The 14,420-nt window shown below is 43.4% G+C and overlaps 1 protein-coding gene across 1 annotated transcript in view; it reads right to left on the bottom strand.

Annotated features, from left to right (window-relative positions):
* Nucleotides 1-1,275: 1,275 nt before the first annotated feature.
* The window catches only part of LOC115202662 (uncharacterized), a 33,251-nt gene continuing 20,106 nt past the window's right edge, over nt 1,276-14,420 (bottom strand). Inside the window, exons 7-14 of the mRNA XM_029766736.1 lie at nt 12,531-12,647; nt 10,634-10,639; nt 9,820-10,048; nt 8,919-9,096; nt 4,818-4,982; nt 4,512-4,650; nt 2,304-2,433; nt 1,276-1,430 (exon numbers count right to left, since the gene is read on the bottom strand). Coding sequence (XP_029622596.1) covers nt 1,276-1,430; nt 2,304-2,433; nt 4,512-4,650; nt 4,818-4,982; nt 8,919-9,096; nt 9,820-10,048; nt 10,634-10,639; nt 12,531-12,647 — 1,119 coding nt within the window. The remainder of the gene's footprint in view (nt 1,431-2,303; nt 2,434-4,511; nt 4,651-4,817; nt 4,983-8,918; nt 9,097-9,819; nt 10,049-10,633; nt 10,640-12,530; nt 12,648-14,420) is intronic.

The raw sequence follows: 14,420 nt of genomic DNA, 5'->3' as shown, positions 1-14,420 counted from the left end.
TGACCGCCCAGCTCCACGTCCCTGGGGAAGGTCCCCTGCTCAGCTTCCTAGGCCGTCAAGAGCAGTCCGTGGAGGGGGAGGGGGGGATATCGTAACATCTGCTTCCAACTCACACTCGCAAACACGTAGATCCCCTGAACGAAGCTCACTGTTCACCCACCTGCATGTCATTATCACACACTATTTAGTTCAGTTCTTTGCACCCCATCTTTGTGAGGTATTATTTGTTTTGTGACACACTTCTATTCAGAGCGCTGTTTTTCCGTAGTCTATTCCTCCCGTGTATGATAGTTTTGGCCTGCCTCACTAACGATGCCTTTTGCCTATTCCCTGCCTGTACTGTTGCCTTTTTGGACCCCCTGTTTATGACCTTCTGCCTGCCCCTGGACCCAGCTACCTGCCTCCTCCTGTGGTCCTTTACCAATAAACACCTGCTGCACCCTGCGCTTGAAACCAGCTCTCTATCTCTCATGGTGTTCATCACAGTAACACATTAAAGGTTACCCCCAACATCGGTCATTACACACTACTTGCTTTGATACAGCATTTAGATGACAGTAGGTTACCTGCAATATGATATACAGTAACTTACTTACCAATGAGCTGCTTGTCATATTCACAGCAACCCCTTTACAGTGCATCCATGAGATCAAAAGTCTAGTTTTAACCATGTTTTGAAACTATACAGTGTTCATTTACACTGACCTTGTTTACACGTGGAGTAAACAAGTTTATATTTTGGGTTCTGTTGGGGAACGGCAGTTCTGATTGAGCACAGCCGTTGAACTAAGCTCATGAGGCATTTATAAATTATATTCTTCAAGAATCAATGGCTAATATATGATTCATTTTAAAGTAAAAAAATGATGTACCAATTCTGGATTGCCCCTTTAAGGGTTATACTGCAGGTTGGAAAATGTATCAAATGGGATTTGATGACATCAGTCTTGAGTGATGTGACATTTCAAATGAAGATATGATTGTTGCTGTCTGAATGTGCTGTGGCCTCTTCTTTCACAGCACACTCAGTACATGGGAACAAAAACTACCAGACAGCAAAAACAAGTGTAAATGTTTATTGTTTTCCATATTGAATGATGAAATGTAAAAAACATATCAGATTTGTTTAAAATGATTCAGGTCTGGGGCTCAACACCTGCATGACCAGATGACCTTTCAGCTAATGGCTTCCTTCATAGGGGAGAGAACAGGAGAAGTGTGCAATCAAAACGCCTCGTGTGTGATTTTTTAAGCAGCAGGCTGCCTGAGTGCCTGTCAGCGGGCTATGGGGTGGATGGAGGGTTTGTGATGTGCGTTGGACTGCCCTCGGTAGACCCACTTGGCCAGGAAAGCCTTGATCTCCTTGGTACGGAGGCAGTAGATGAAGGGGTTGAGGAGGGGTGGCAGCAGACTGTAGAATAAGAAGAATACTTTACACACACACACACACACACACACACACACACAACACACACACACACACACACACACACACACACACACACACACACACACACACACACACACACACACACACACACACACACACACACACACATAGAGAGAGAGAGGCTGGAGCAATGTGCAGCTACTAGTGTAGTGCCCAGGGAGGAGATTAGGGGTTAATTGCCTTGCTCAAGGGCACAACAGCAGGTGATGGCATCTAGGACACAGATGCCAGCAACCCTCCACTCCCAACCACATTTTTCCCTGGCAAACATGGGATTCAAACTGACAACCATCTGGTTGCTGGCCCGCTTCTCTAACCTCTAAGCAACCTGCCTGTAGAGCAGGGTTAGGCCGATAACAAAGTCCTGGCTGATGGAGAAGTAGATGATGCTGCTGGTATAGACACAGCACCGGGGGATGTAGTACAGAGAGATGATACACAGCTGGGAACTACAGGTGGAGAAGGTCTTCCACTGACTCTGGATGGCAGGTGGGGAGAAGGGAGAGGGCAAGAAATGGACAGGATGGGAGACAGGGACAGGAGGGGAGGGAGAGTGGGACAGGAATGAAGGGGAGGGGGAGAAACAGACAGGAGGGGAGGAGGAGAGAGGGACAGAAGGGAGACAGGAACAGGAGGGGTTCAATTCAGACAGGGGAGACCCTGGATGGATAGCTGTTTTTGGGATGAGTGCCTTTCTCAAGGGCACAATGGCAGTGATGGTAATGTTCTGACAAAATAGCCAGATCATTCCACACTTTTGCGTCACCCGGCCCGGGACTTGAACTAGCAACCTTTGGGTTCCCAGCCCACCTCTCTAACCTGGGGTCTACCTACCTGTGTAAAAGGGCGAGGCCGATGCGGAGGTCAGGGGTCATGGTCAGGTTGGGGTTGATGGGTGTAGCGTTCACTATAAAGCGGGGGATGTAGTAAATAAGGATGATACAGCCCTGAGTAGCACAGGTAGAGAAGGTCTTCAGCCTGCCCTGGGTTAGAGAGGGGAAAGATGGAGAAATGTTCTCAGTGGGTTAGGGTTAGGAGAGAGTAGTTAAAATTAAAGACAGAGACAGGACAAGCAATGTGTTATGTAAAGTTGAAATGGTGAACCTGGCAGTCCAGGTTTAGTGCAGAGGAGGCTCCTCAGATGAGGATGGGGAGGAACATACTCCTCAGTTAATTTCATTAAAATAAAAATAGTGAAACATGAAAAAAGTTATAATTTTAAGATAAAACTGTAGTAAATATATTCACGTCAGAAAATATTTGATTAAAACACACTGTTTTGTAATGAAGGTGCAACGATCGTCAAAAGGAGTAGACCAAGGTGCAGCGTGGTGAGTGTTCATCTTTATATTTATTTAAAATAAGAACACTTAAACAAAATAATAAACAAATGACAAACGACCGTCACGTCTTGCAGGCTATAACGAGCAGTACAAAAATAAGATCCCACAACTCAAGGAGGGAAAAAGGGTTCCCAATCAGAAACAACGATAGACAGCTGCCTCTGATTGGAAACCATACCTGGCCAAAACATAGAAATAAAATACATAGAATGCCCACCCCATATCAAACCCTGACCTAACTAAACAGAGAAAAACGTCTCTCTCAGGTCAGGGCGTGACAAAAGGTCTACAGTAGCCTCAACAACACTTTGTAGGGTAGCACCAGGGTGTAGCCGGAGGACGGCTAGTTTCCGTCCTCCTTGGGGTACATTGACTTGAATACAAAATCTAGGAGGCTCATGGTTCTCACCTCCTTCCATGGAGTTACACAGTAATTATGACAACTCCTGGAGGATGTCCTCTTGCAGCATGAACTGACATTGTCCACCAAATCAAAGGATCAGAGAATGAATCTAGTACTGAAAGCATAAGCTACAGCTAGTGAGCACTGCAGTGCACAAAATGTGGTGAGTAGTTGACTCAAAGAGAGAGAAAGACAATAGTTGAGCAGTTTTGAACAAATGAAGGAGAAGCAAGAGAGAGAGAGCAAGCTATATTTCATTGTATTTTTTTTCACTTTCACGTACTTAGCTAGCAAATGCAGCTAGCTAGTTTAACCTACTCAAACACCCAGCTCAAACAAAGAGAGATACTATGTTAGTTGGCTGGCTATGGATATCCAACACTGGAACTCTTCCAAGTCAAGGTAACCTTTTGGTCTTATGAATTTATTGCCACCGGGGCCCACCGATGTAACTGCTAACCTGCTTGCTGACTGTACACTGTAGTGCATGATTGTAGCGGGTTTACTAACGTGTGAATTTTAATAGCTATGTTGACTATGACATTAGCTAATATGGTAACAATGATGTAGGCGGTGTGTAGCAGTTAGCGGTTATGAAATTAAGGGTGGCTTGGAAAGGTTTTTTCACCTGGTCACAGACAGCTGATGTGTTGTGCACTGAAGTTCACAAGTGAAGGGAAAATGTGAGAGGAGGAGAGCGCGTAGATGCGAGAAGGATTTATACAACGAGCAAAGTGATCATGCTGTTTGTACGTGGCTGCTATGAAAGTGTTTGCTTGTGATCAGGGATGAATTCATTTTGCCGATTCTGTTGAAAACCATTTATTAAACGGAAGCAAACAGAACGAAATGGGGATAAACATGCCTGAATTTGTCCAATGGAAACTCTCGTTTACAACTGTTGGACTAATGATTACACCCGAGATCAACTAGACCCAGGCAAGCGTGTTCACTGTCAGCTTGATTACTCCAATTTTTCTCTCGACCAGTGTAAACTTTCATTCATGTTGTAGCAACCTCACGTTGGGTATAGTGTAGTAGCCTAAACCTATTGATGTTACATTGAGCTTGTAACAGAAATAAGGCCATGCTCATAAACATTTAGTGGTGGGGTCACACACCCACCACCCCTTGCCCCTCCTCCCACCCAGCCCCCCTGCACCCCCACCCCTCCTTCCACCCAGCCCCCCTGCACCCCTCCTCCCACTCAGCCCCCCTGCACTCCCCACCCCTTCTCCCACCCAGCCCCCCTGCACTACTCACCCCTCCTCCCACCCAGTCCCCCTGGACCCCCCACACCTCCGGGAATTCTGACCTGTGCGTTAGCCATGCGCATCACGCTGACGATGATGTTGACATAGGAGAAGACGATGAAGGAGAAGGGGAGGAAGAGGACGAACATGGATAGTGAGACGGATAGTCTGCTCTGGGACGAGATGTCAGCACACGACAGCCTGTTGAGTGAGTGAGTGGTTGGTTGATTGGTTGACTGAATTTATTTGATAATTAAAAAAAAGACATATACTGTTTGTACATCAAGTATAAGCCAATAAAGTCACTAGGGGTCAAAAGTAGTGCACTTTAAAGAGAATATGGAGCAATTTGGGATGAGGGCACTGACTGGTTCATTGACACGGTGTTGCAGTAGCAGTGGATGATGCGGTTGGGCCCACAGAAAGGCATCTGGGATGTCTGGATGGTGGTGATGCCTGGAACTATCATGGCTGACACCCAGGACAGGGCTGTTAGGAGAGACATGGTCCTGTTGGTCATCAGCTCTGTGTACCTGGTAGAGAGGGAGGGAGGGAGGGGTGGGATAGGGGGGAGAGATGGGTGGGATAGGGGGTGAGAAAGAGAGAAAGAGACAGAGAGTTATCTGTGAGTTGCCTGCTGTAAAAGGTTGGTCCTTATCGTATTAACACGTGAGAGGGAAATACCGGTAGTTACAGGTAAGTATATCTATAGTATACTGAACAGGAATATAAACGCAAAATGCAACAATTTCAAAAATGTTACAGTTCATATAAGGAAATGAGTCAATTCTAATAAATTCATTAGGCCCTAATCTATGCTTTTCACATGACTGGGCAGGGGCGCAGCCACGAGTGGGCATAGGAGGGCATAGGCGCACCAACTTGGGAGCCAAGTCCACCCACTGGGGAGGCAGGCCCAGCCAATCAGAATATGTTTTTCCCCATGAAACGGCTTTATTACAGACAGAAATACTCCTCAGTTTCATCAGTTGTCTGGGTGGCTGGTCTCAGACGATCCCGCAGTGTCATAAGCTTCGTCTTCTGATAAGGAGAAATCAGTATCGGACCAATACGCAGCGGATTGAGTGCTCATATTTACTTTTAATTTGAATAGAACACAAAAAACAAGGAAAAAAACACACGAAGCTAAACAGTCTTGCAGGCTATACACAGCAGTGCAAAAACAATCTCCCACAAAGGGACAGGTGGAAAACAGGCTCCCTAAGTATGACTCTCAATCAGAAACAACAATGTACAGCTGTTCCTGATTGAGAGCCACACCAGGCCAACAAAGAAATACACAACATAGAAACCCTAGAATACAAAACAAGAACATAAACCAAAAACCCCGGAACACATAAATCCAACACCCCTCTACATACACACACACCCCGAACCATATAAAACAAATACCCCCCTGCCACGTCCTGACCAAACTACAATAACAAATAACCCCTTTACTGGTCAGAAGGTGACACGCAGGTGAAGAAGCCGGGTGTGGAGGTCCTGGGTTGGCGTGGTTATACCTGGTCTGCGTTTGTGAGGAAGGTTAGACGTATTGCCAAATTCTCTAAAACAACTTTGGAGATGCCTTATGGTAGAGAACTTAACAATCAATTGTCTGGCAACAGCTCTGGTGGAAATTCCTGCAGTAAGCATGCATTTGCACACTCCCTCAAATCTTGAGACATCTGTGGCATTGTGCTATGTGACAAAGCTGCACATCTTAGAGTGGCCTTATATTGTCCCCAGCACAATGTGCACCTGTGTAATGATCATGCTGTTTAATCAGCTTCCTGATATGCCACACCTATCAGGTGGATGGATTATCTTGGCAAAGAATACATGCTCACCAAAAGGGATATAAACACATTTGTGCACATAATCTGAGAGAAATAAGCTTTTTGTGCACACTCTCCATAGCCAATGTGAGCAAGACCTTTAAACAGGTCAACATTCATATGGCTGCGAGGCCAGACGGATTACCAGGACGTGTACTCAGACAATGCGCCGACCAACTGGCAAGTGTCTTCAATGACATTTTCAACCTCTTCCTGACCGAGTCTGTAATACCTACATGTTTCAAGCAGACCACCGTAGTCCCTGTGCCCAAGATAGCGAAGGTAACAAGCCTAAATGACTACCACCCCGTAGCACACACATCGGTAGCCATGAAGTGCTTTGAAAGGCTGGTCATGACTCACATCAACTCCATCATCAAAGAAACCCTAGACCCACTCCAATTCGCATACTGCCCAACAGATCCACAGATTACGCAATCTCAATCGCACTCCACACTGCCCTTTCCCACCTGGACAAAAGGAACACCGACATTTTGTGAGAATGCTGTTCATTGACTACAGCTAAGCGTTCAACATCATAGTGCCCACAAAGCTCATCACTAAGCTAAGGACCCTGGGACTAAATACAACGCACTGAAACTGGATCCTGGACTTCCTGACGGGCCGCCCCCAGGTGGTCATTGTAGGCAACAACAGATCTGCCATGCTGATCCTCAACACTCAGGGGTGCATGCTCAGTCCCCTCCTGTACTCCCTGTTCACCCATGACTGCGTGGCCATGCACGACTCCAACACCATCATTAAGTTAGCTGACAACACAACAGTGGTAGGTCTGATCCCCGACAACAATGAGACAGCCTATAGGGAGGAGGTCAGACACCTGGCAGTGTCGTTCCAAGACAACAACCTCTCCCTCAATGTGAGCAAGTCAAATGAGCTAATCGTAGACTGTAGTAAAAGGAGGGCCGAACAGGCCCCCATTAACATCACCAATAAACGATCATGGTCCAAACACACCAAGACAGTCTTGAAGAGGGCATGACAACACCTTTTCCCCTCAGGAGACTGAAAAGATTTGGCATGGGTCTCCAGATCCTCAAGAAGTTCTACAGCTGCACCATCAAGAGCATCCTGACTGGTTGCATCACTACCTGGTATGTTAACTGCTCGGCATCCGACAATAAGGCGCTAGAGAAGGTACTGCGTACGGCCCAGTACATCACTGGGACCAAGCTTCCTGCCATCCAGGACCTCTATACCAGGCGGTGTCAGAGGAAGGCCCTGAAAATGGTCAAAGTACAGACAAATAACAGTAAGGACTAGCTGTTGTTCCATACAGTGAATCTGTTATTCAATGCATTTGTATGGGCTAATAACATTAAGGACTATCTGTTGTTCCATGCAGTGAATCTGTTATTCAATGCGTTTGTATAGGCTAATAGCAGTAAGGACTATCTGTTGTTCCATGTAGTGAATCTGTTTTTCAATGTGTTTGTATGGGCTAATAACAGTAAGGCCCAAACTATTTTTTCATCACATAATTTTTCAAATATATCTTACAATGTTTCAAGGGGTCTTAAAACCTCTCTAGAGTACGTGGGACGGTAGCGTCCCACCTGGCCAACATCCGGTGAAATCGCAGAGCGCGACATTCAAAATACTCATTCAAATATTTAACATTCTTGAAAATATTTGTGTTATACATCAAAATAAAGCTTAACTTCTTTTTAATCCAGCCGTTGTGCCAGATTTCAAAAAGGCTTTACGGCCACAAAAGTCAGAAATAGCGATATAATTAATGCCTTACCTTTGAAGATCTTCTTCTGTTGGCACTCCAAAATGTCCCAGAAACATCACAAATGGTCCTTTTGTTCGATAATATCCTTCTTTATGTCCCAAATATGTCAATTTATTTGGCGAGTTTGATTCAAAAATACACCGGTTTCAACTCGCCCAACATGCCTACAAAGTATCTAATAAGTTACCTGTAAACTTGGTCCAAACATTTCAAACAACATTCCTAATCCAACCTCAGGTACCCTCAAATATAAATAATTTATAAAATTTAAGACGGAATAAACTGTTTCTAATACCGGATAAAAACAACTTGGAGCGAGATCCTGTTCACGTGCACCTAAACAGTAGAGGCCACCTGGAGTGACACTTACAATGAATAGGACTACTTCTTCGTCTTTCAAAAGAAAAACATAAAACAATTTCTAAAGACTGTTGACATCTAGTGGAAGCCATAAGAACCGCAACCAGTTTACTAATAATAAGGGCATCCCATAGAAACCCATTGGAAAATCCTATGACCTCAATTTTTTTCCCCCCGGGATGGTTTGTCCTCGGGGTTTTGGCTGCCAAATCAGTCCTGTTATACTCACAGACATTATTTTAACAGTTTTAGAAACTTTAGAGTGTTTTCTATCCACATCTACTAATTATATGCATGTCCTAGCTTCTGGGCCTGAGTAACAGGGAGTTTACTTTGGGCACGCTTTTCATCCGGATGTCAAAATACTGCCCCCTACCCAAGAGAGGTTAAAATTAAAAATCAAATAGTAAATTGAACCTTGGTATGACCTTCTGAAAACAATTCAATATAGCTTAGACAGGGCTTATACTCTTATGAGTTAAGGTTAGGGTTGGGTAGATCTATGTTACCTGAGAGGGTAGCAGATAGCCAGGTATCGGTCCATAGCCATGGTCATCATGATGAGAGAGGTGAGCGTTCCAAAGTAGTGGATGAGTTGTTTCTGTATCAGACACGTATAGAAAGAGATGCCAGCGTCGTCCCACCAGTACCGAGCTATCACTTTGGGAAGGGACACCGTGCATACGCCTGGGACATGGACAAGTACCACAACATATCAACATTTTTAAAGAAATATAAATCAATTGATTAGTGAATTTTCTGGTGCTATGCAGATTGGAGAACAGGCCACACATTTGAACAGGAAGTTCATGGTAACATGTCATTACAGACACACATTTTAACATGATAACCTTTCTGTAATGATGACTTCTGTCTCTTACCTATATCTGACAGAGCCAGGCTGAGTATCTTACCTATATCTGACATAACCAGGCTGATTATCTTGACCTATATCTGACAGATCCAGGCTGAGTATCTTACCTATATCTGACAGAGCCAGGCTGAGTATCTTACCTATATCTAACACAACCAGGCTGAGTATCTTACCTATATCTGACAGAACCAGGCTGATTATCTTACCTATATCTGACAGAACCCAGCTGAGTATCTTACCTATATCTGACAGAGCCAGGCTGAGTATGTTACCTATATCTGACAGAGCCCAGCTGAGTATCTTACCTATATCTGACACAACCAGGCTGAGTATCTTACCTATATCTGACATAACCAGGCTGATTATCTTACCTATATCTGACAGAACCAGGCTGAGTATCTTACCTATATCTGACAGAACCAGGCTGAGTATCTTACCTATATCTGACATAACCAGGCTGAGTATCTTACCTATATCTGACATAACCAGGCTGATTATCTTACCTATATCTGACAGAACCCGGCTGAGTATCTTACCTATATCTGACAGAGCCAGGCTGAGCATGATGATGTACATGGGTTTCTGCAGGCTGCGCTCCAGGGCAAACAGCACCACCAGCAGAATGTTCCCTACCACCGTGATCACATAGATGATGAAGAAGAACCAGGCCACCAGCTGGTTGAAGGATGGATGGAGTCCCGGGAAGCCCACGATCACAAACTCTGACACGCGCGTGTAGTTCTCATTCACCTCAAACATACTGTACTGGGGGAGGTGGGGGGATGGTGGAGGAGAGATAAAGCCTCTGTTCCAGACAGGTACAGAAGATAATCTAAGGTTTTTTAAGACACTTTTTTTTTGCAATTACTGGTGTTTTTCTTAAATGATTCTGGCGGTCAGTTGTACATAGACAGGGCTTATAGGAAATAACAATTTACAGTAACTCATGTCTGGTCAATGATTAAATTAACCTACATGCAGCCAAATGTTCTATGACTGTCATTGAATAATGCATCCCAAGTTAGAGAGAGAGATAATGAGTGAGAGAGAAAGAGCTACACGAGAGAGAGAGAGCTACACGAGAGAGAGAGAGAGAGAGAGAGAGAGAGAGAGATATGCTGAAGACCCTGGAGGATCCCTCTTCATCCTTACCTCCCAGGTAAGAGAGAGAAAGTGAGTGACATATAAAGTGACATATATATAAAGAGAGAGATCCATCTCTCCATCATACTATATAAAGAGACCCTACATCCTCCATCCTTATCTCCACCTAAGATGGAGAGAGTAAGAGAGAGAGAGAAATATACATAAAAGAGAGAATCTGGTGACCCTCCATCTCTCCATCATTACCTCCACCTAAGATGGAGGGAGTAATAGAGAGATAGTTAGAGAGAGTTACATAAAAGAGAGAGATGTTGAAGACCTTGGATGAACTCTCTCTCTCCCTCCTTAACTCCTAAGATGGAGAGAGTAATAGAGAGAAAGTCAGAGAGAGTTACATAAAAGAGAGAGGTGTTGAAGACCCTGGAATATCTCTCTCTCCCATGCTCTCTCGCTCTCTCGCTCTCTCCCTTTCGCTCTCGCTCTCTGTCAATCCTTACCTCCTTCCCAACCAGTGGCCCCAGAGTTGTGTGGCGTTAGCCGCTCTGTACCTCCCAACTTTATACCCAACATGCCCTCTGACAAGCCAGCCAACAGCCAATCAGAGACCTCCACCCTGGTGATGTCATCATTGTCACATTACTCATGATGTCGATTACAGAACGTTTTCATCCCTGGCCACCCCTCTCTAGTGCTATGCAAGTTCTCTCTATCTTTTTTTGTGTACAAAAGTATGTGGACACCCTTTTAAGTTAGTGGATTCGGCTATTTCAGCCACACCCGTTGCTGACAGGAGTATAAAATCGAGCACAGCCATGCAATCTCCACAGTCAAACAGTAGAATGGCCTTACTGAAGAGCTCAGTGACTTTCAACGGGACACCGTCATAGGATGTCACCTTTCCAACAAGTCAGTTCGTCAACTGTCTGCCCTGCTCGAGCTGCCCCAGTGACTTGTAAGTGCTGTTATTGTGAAGTGGAAAAATCTAGGAGCAACAACGGCTCAGCCACGAAGTGGTAGGCCATGCAAACTCACAGAAGGGGACCGCCGGGTGCTGATGCGCGTTAAAATAGACTGTCCTTGGTTGCAACACTCACTACCGAGTTCAAAACTGCCTCTGGAAGCAAATAGCACAAGAACTGTTTGTCGGGAGCTTCATGAAATAGGTTGTAATGGCCGGGCAGCCGCACACAAGCCTAAGATCACCATGTGCATTCCCAAGCATTGGCTGGAGTGGTGTAAAGCTCGCCACCATTGGACTCTGGAGCAATGGAAACAAATTTTCTGAAGTTATGAATCACGCTTCACCAACTGGCAGTCCGACGGATGAATCTGGGTTTGGCGGATGCCAGGAGAACGCTACCTGCCCCAATGCATAGCGCCAACTGTAAAGTTTAGTGGAGGAGGAATAATGGTCTGGGGCTGTTTTTCATGGTTTGGGCTTGACCCCTTAGTTCCAGTGAAGGGAAATCTTAACGCTACAGCATACAATGACATTCTAGATGATTCTGTGCTTACAACATTGTTGTAACAATCCCATAGATTCCCATTGTGAATTTGCCCCCATGAACATTTTTAAACCATGACATTGTAATAGGACTCTCACTGGAATCCAATGGGTTTCCAATGGGTTGTATGTTCATGGGTTATTCACTACATTTTCTGTGGGTAATTCATGGGATTTATTTAACATTGACATTGGATTACAAAAAATAATCTAGCATAAAAATGAATTCATTTTGACCAAAAAAACGTCTTTATATGAATACATTATTTACATTTATTTTATTCTGCTTTTGGCTTCATTTGGGTGACAACGTCCTTTAGCTTGTAGGCCATGGCAGCCGTTAATAAGGACTTGTCCACCCCCTCAAAACATCTCTGAACATTAGCTGAAAGTAAAATGAAACAAACATTAATAATGACATATCATTTGAATAATTTACATTCACACTCTCATATTCCTAATCTATGAAAGCAATGTTATGAGAGGGGTCAAAACTGGAATAAAAAACGATGTATTGAATTTAAGACATAGCTAATTATAATCATATCAAAAAGATCGAGCACTTTGTTGCTTGACAAAGCTGGCTTTGCCACAGAATCTTGAACGATGTTTTGATTTCCTGCCCGACATGGAGGACACCGCCATCTCCTCCCTGGTGAAGAGCTCCATCAGGTCTTGCATCATCCTTTTGAAGCTTGTTTTCTTGATCAGTGACATCTTCTCCTTGGCCACCTGAACGCCAAAGCCCAGATCAACCTAGAATTTAAGAAACAGATCACATGTTGTTATTGTTTTCCAATAACTCATGAGCTCTGTAGTGATTTGTTAGTAGAAACCTACATATAAATTATTAATTTGATTTATTAAGTTAGATTTATTTTTGTCCTATTGTTTAACTTTGATTGTTGGTTGAGATGGAGATGTGAATCCAACATATACATGATTAATTTGTCGACATAAAGGAATTAAAACCAGACTAAATCAGTGGCACAAAATATACATTTCCTTCAATTGTTGATATTTGGTTGTGTTGACAACCAAACACAACTCAATATCACTTTTGCAAAAAAATAAATAGCCTGTTAACTTGTCGACAAGTTAACACATGATATATTGGATTCACGTCTCCAACTAAACCAAAACTAAAAGTTAAAGAATATGATTAAGCCAGTGGCTCAGATGAAACTATCCAAGCATTAGATATATTTCAAATGTTGATATGTTCAACTAAAACACAATTCAATATTACTATTTTTATACAATAAATAATCTAAAGTCTAGGCTATTTTTACAAACTAATGTAACAGTATTTATTCAACCTTAAAATGAGCAATGCATCTATGGCCACATTCTGAGGTAACTGTAACAGGGCGGTAGGTCGCCTAGAGTTAACAGCATTGGGCCAGTAACTAACAGCTTGATGGTTTGAATGCCCAAGAGCGGCAAGGTAGAAAACTGTGCCAGTCTGCCCTTAAGCAAGGCAGTTAACCCCCAACAACAACTGCTCCCGGGTGCTGATGATGTGGATGTCGGTTAAATCAGCCCCCCCCTGCACCTCTCTGATTCAGAGGGGTTAGGTTAAATGCGGAAGACACATTTCGGTTGAATGCATTCAGTGGTGCAAATGACCAGGTATCCCTTTTCCCTAACTATTATTGTCTTCTTAAGTAATCAATGTGAGCATTTTCAATAGAGCACACAGTGTTGGCGATGCTTCTCTGAAAATATAGTTTACCAAGCACCAATTACTTCACAATGGCAGAAGTCAATCTGAAATTACCTTCATATTTCTATAGTGGAATCTGTAACACTTCAGTTTTACAGAATGAATAGAGCCCTAAGTTGTATAAATACAAAATATCTGACTTTGTATTCCCATTTGAACATTATTGAGCTTTCAAAATTCAATTCTGCCTTTTTTGGGGGTGAATAAAGTTTGAAATCTCATTGATCAACATCTCAACTAATTATTACCCAATCATCCACATTGAAATGACGTAGTGTTCTCAGTGGGATGGTTCTGGGTAGACTAGCTGGGTAGATTTAAAAAAAAAACAGGTAGGCAACAGTTTGTTAACACGATTTGCTCTAAAATTCGCTCACTGTAGGCTTACATAATTCACATCACCACTGTAAGTTATATAGCCTAATTCAAAAAAATTCTATATTCTTTTGAAACTGATTGAGATCAAATGGTTGCCATGCAGATTCTGCATGGACATTTCATTGGTAAAAATTTAAGAATTTGCCTATCATTTACGGTTGACAGTGATAAATGTGAGCACAAAAATGTTGCGGTAAGTAGAGGTAAAAAACACAGGGGAGTGGACAGGCAGTTAGTTCACATTTCATTACTGCAGCTTAGGCAGTTACAGCATGAATTCTGTTAGCAGGAGACAAGGCTTTAGAACGATCTAACACACCGGTAGAGATATAAATCTGAATGTAACGATGCCTTAATTGAATAAGTAAATGTACTAATACCACAATATTTGAACACCCGTTATATGACTACATACACTGCCTTCA

The sequence above is a fragment of the Salmo trutta genome, chromosome 12, assembly GCF_901001165.1.
Source record: "Salmo trutta chromosome 12, fSalTru1.1, whole genome shotgun sequence".
In the NCBI taxonomy this organism is placed as follows: Eukaryota; Metazoa; Chordata; class Actinopteri; order Salmoniformes; family Salmonidae; genus Salmo; species Salmo trutta.
Note: the sequence above shows the minus strand (reverse complement) of the source record. Positions and strands in the feature narration are given on the sequence as shown.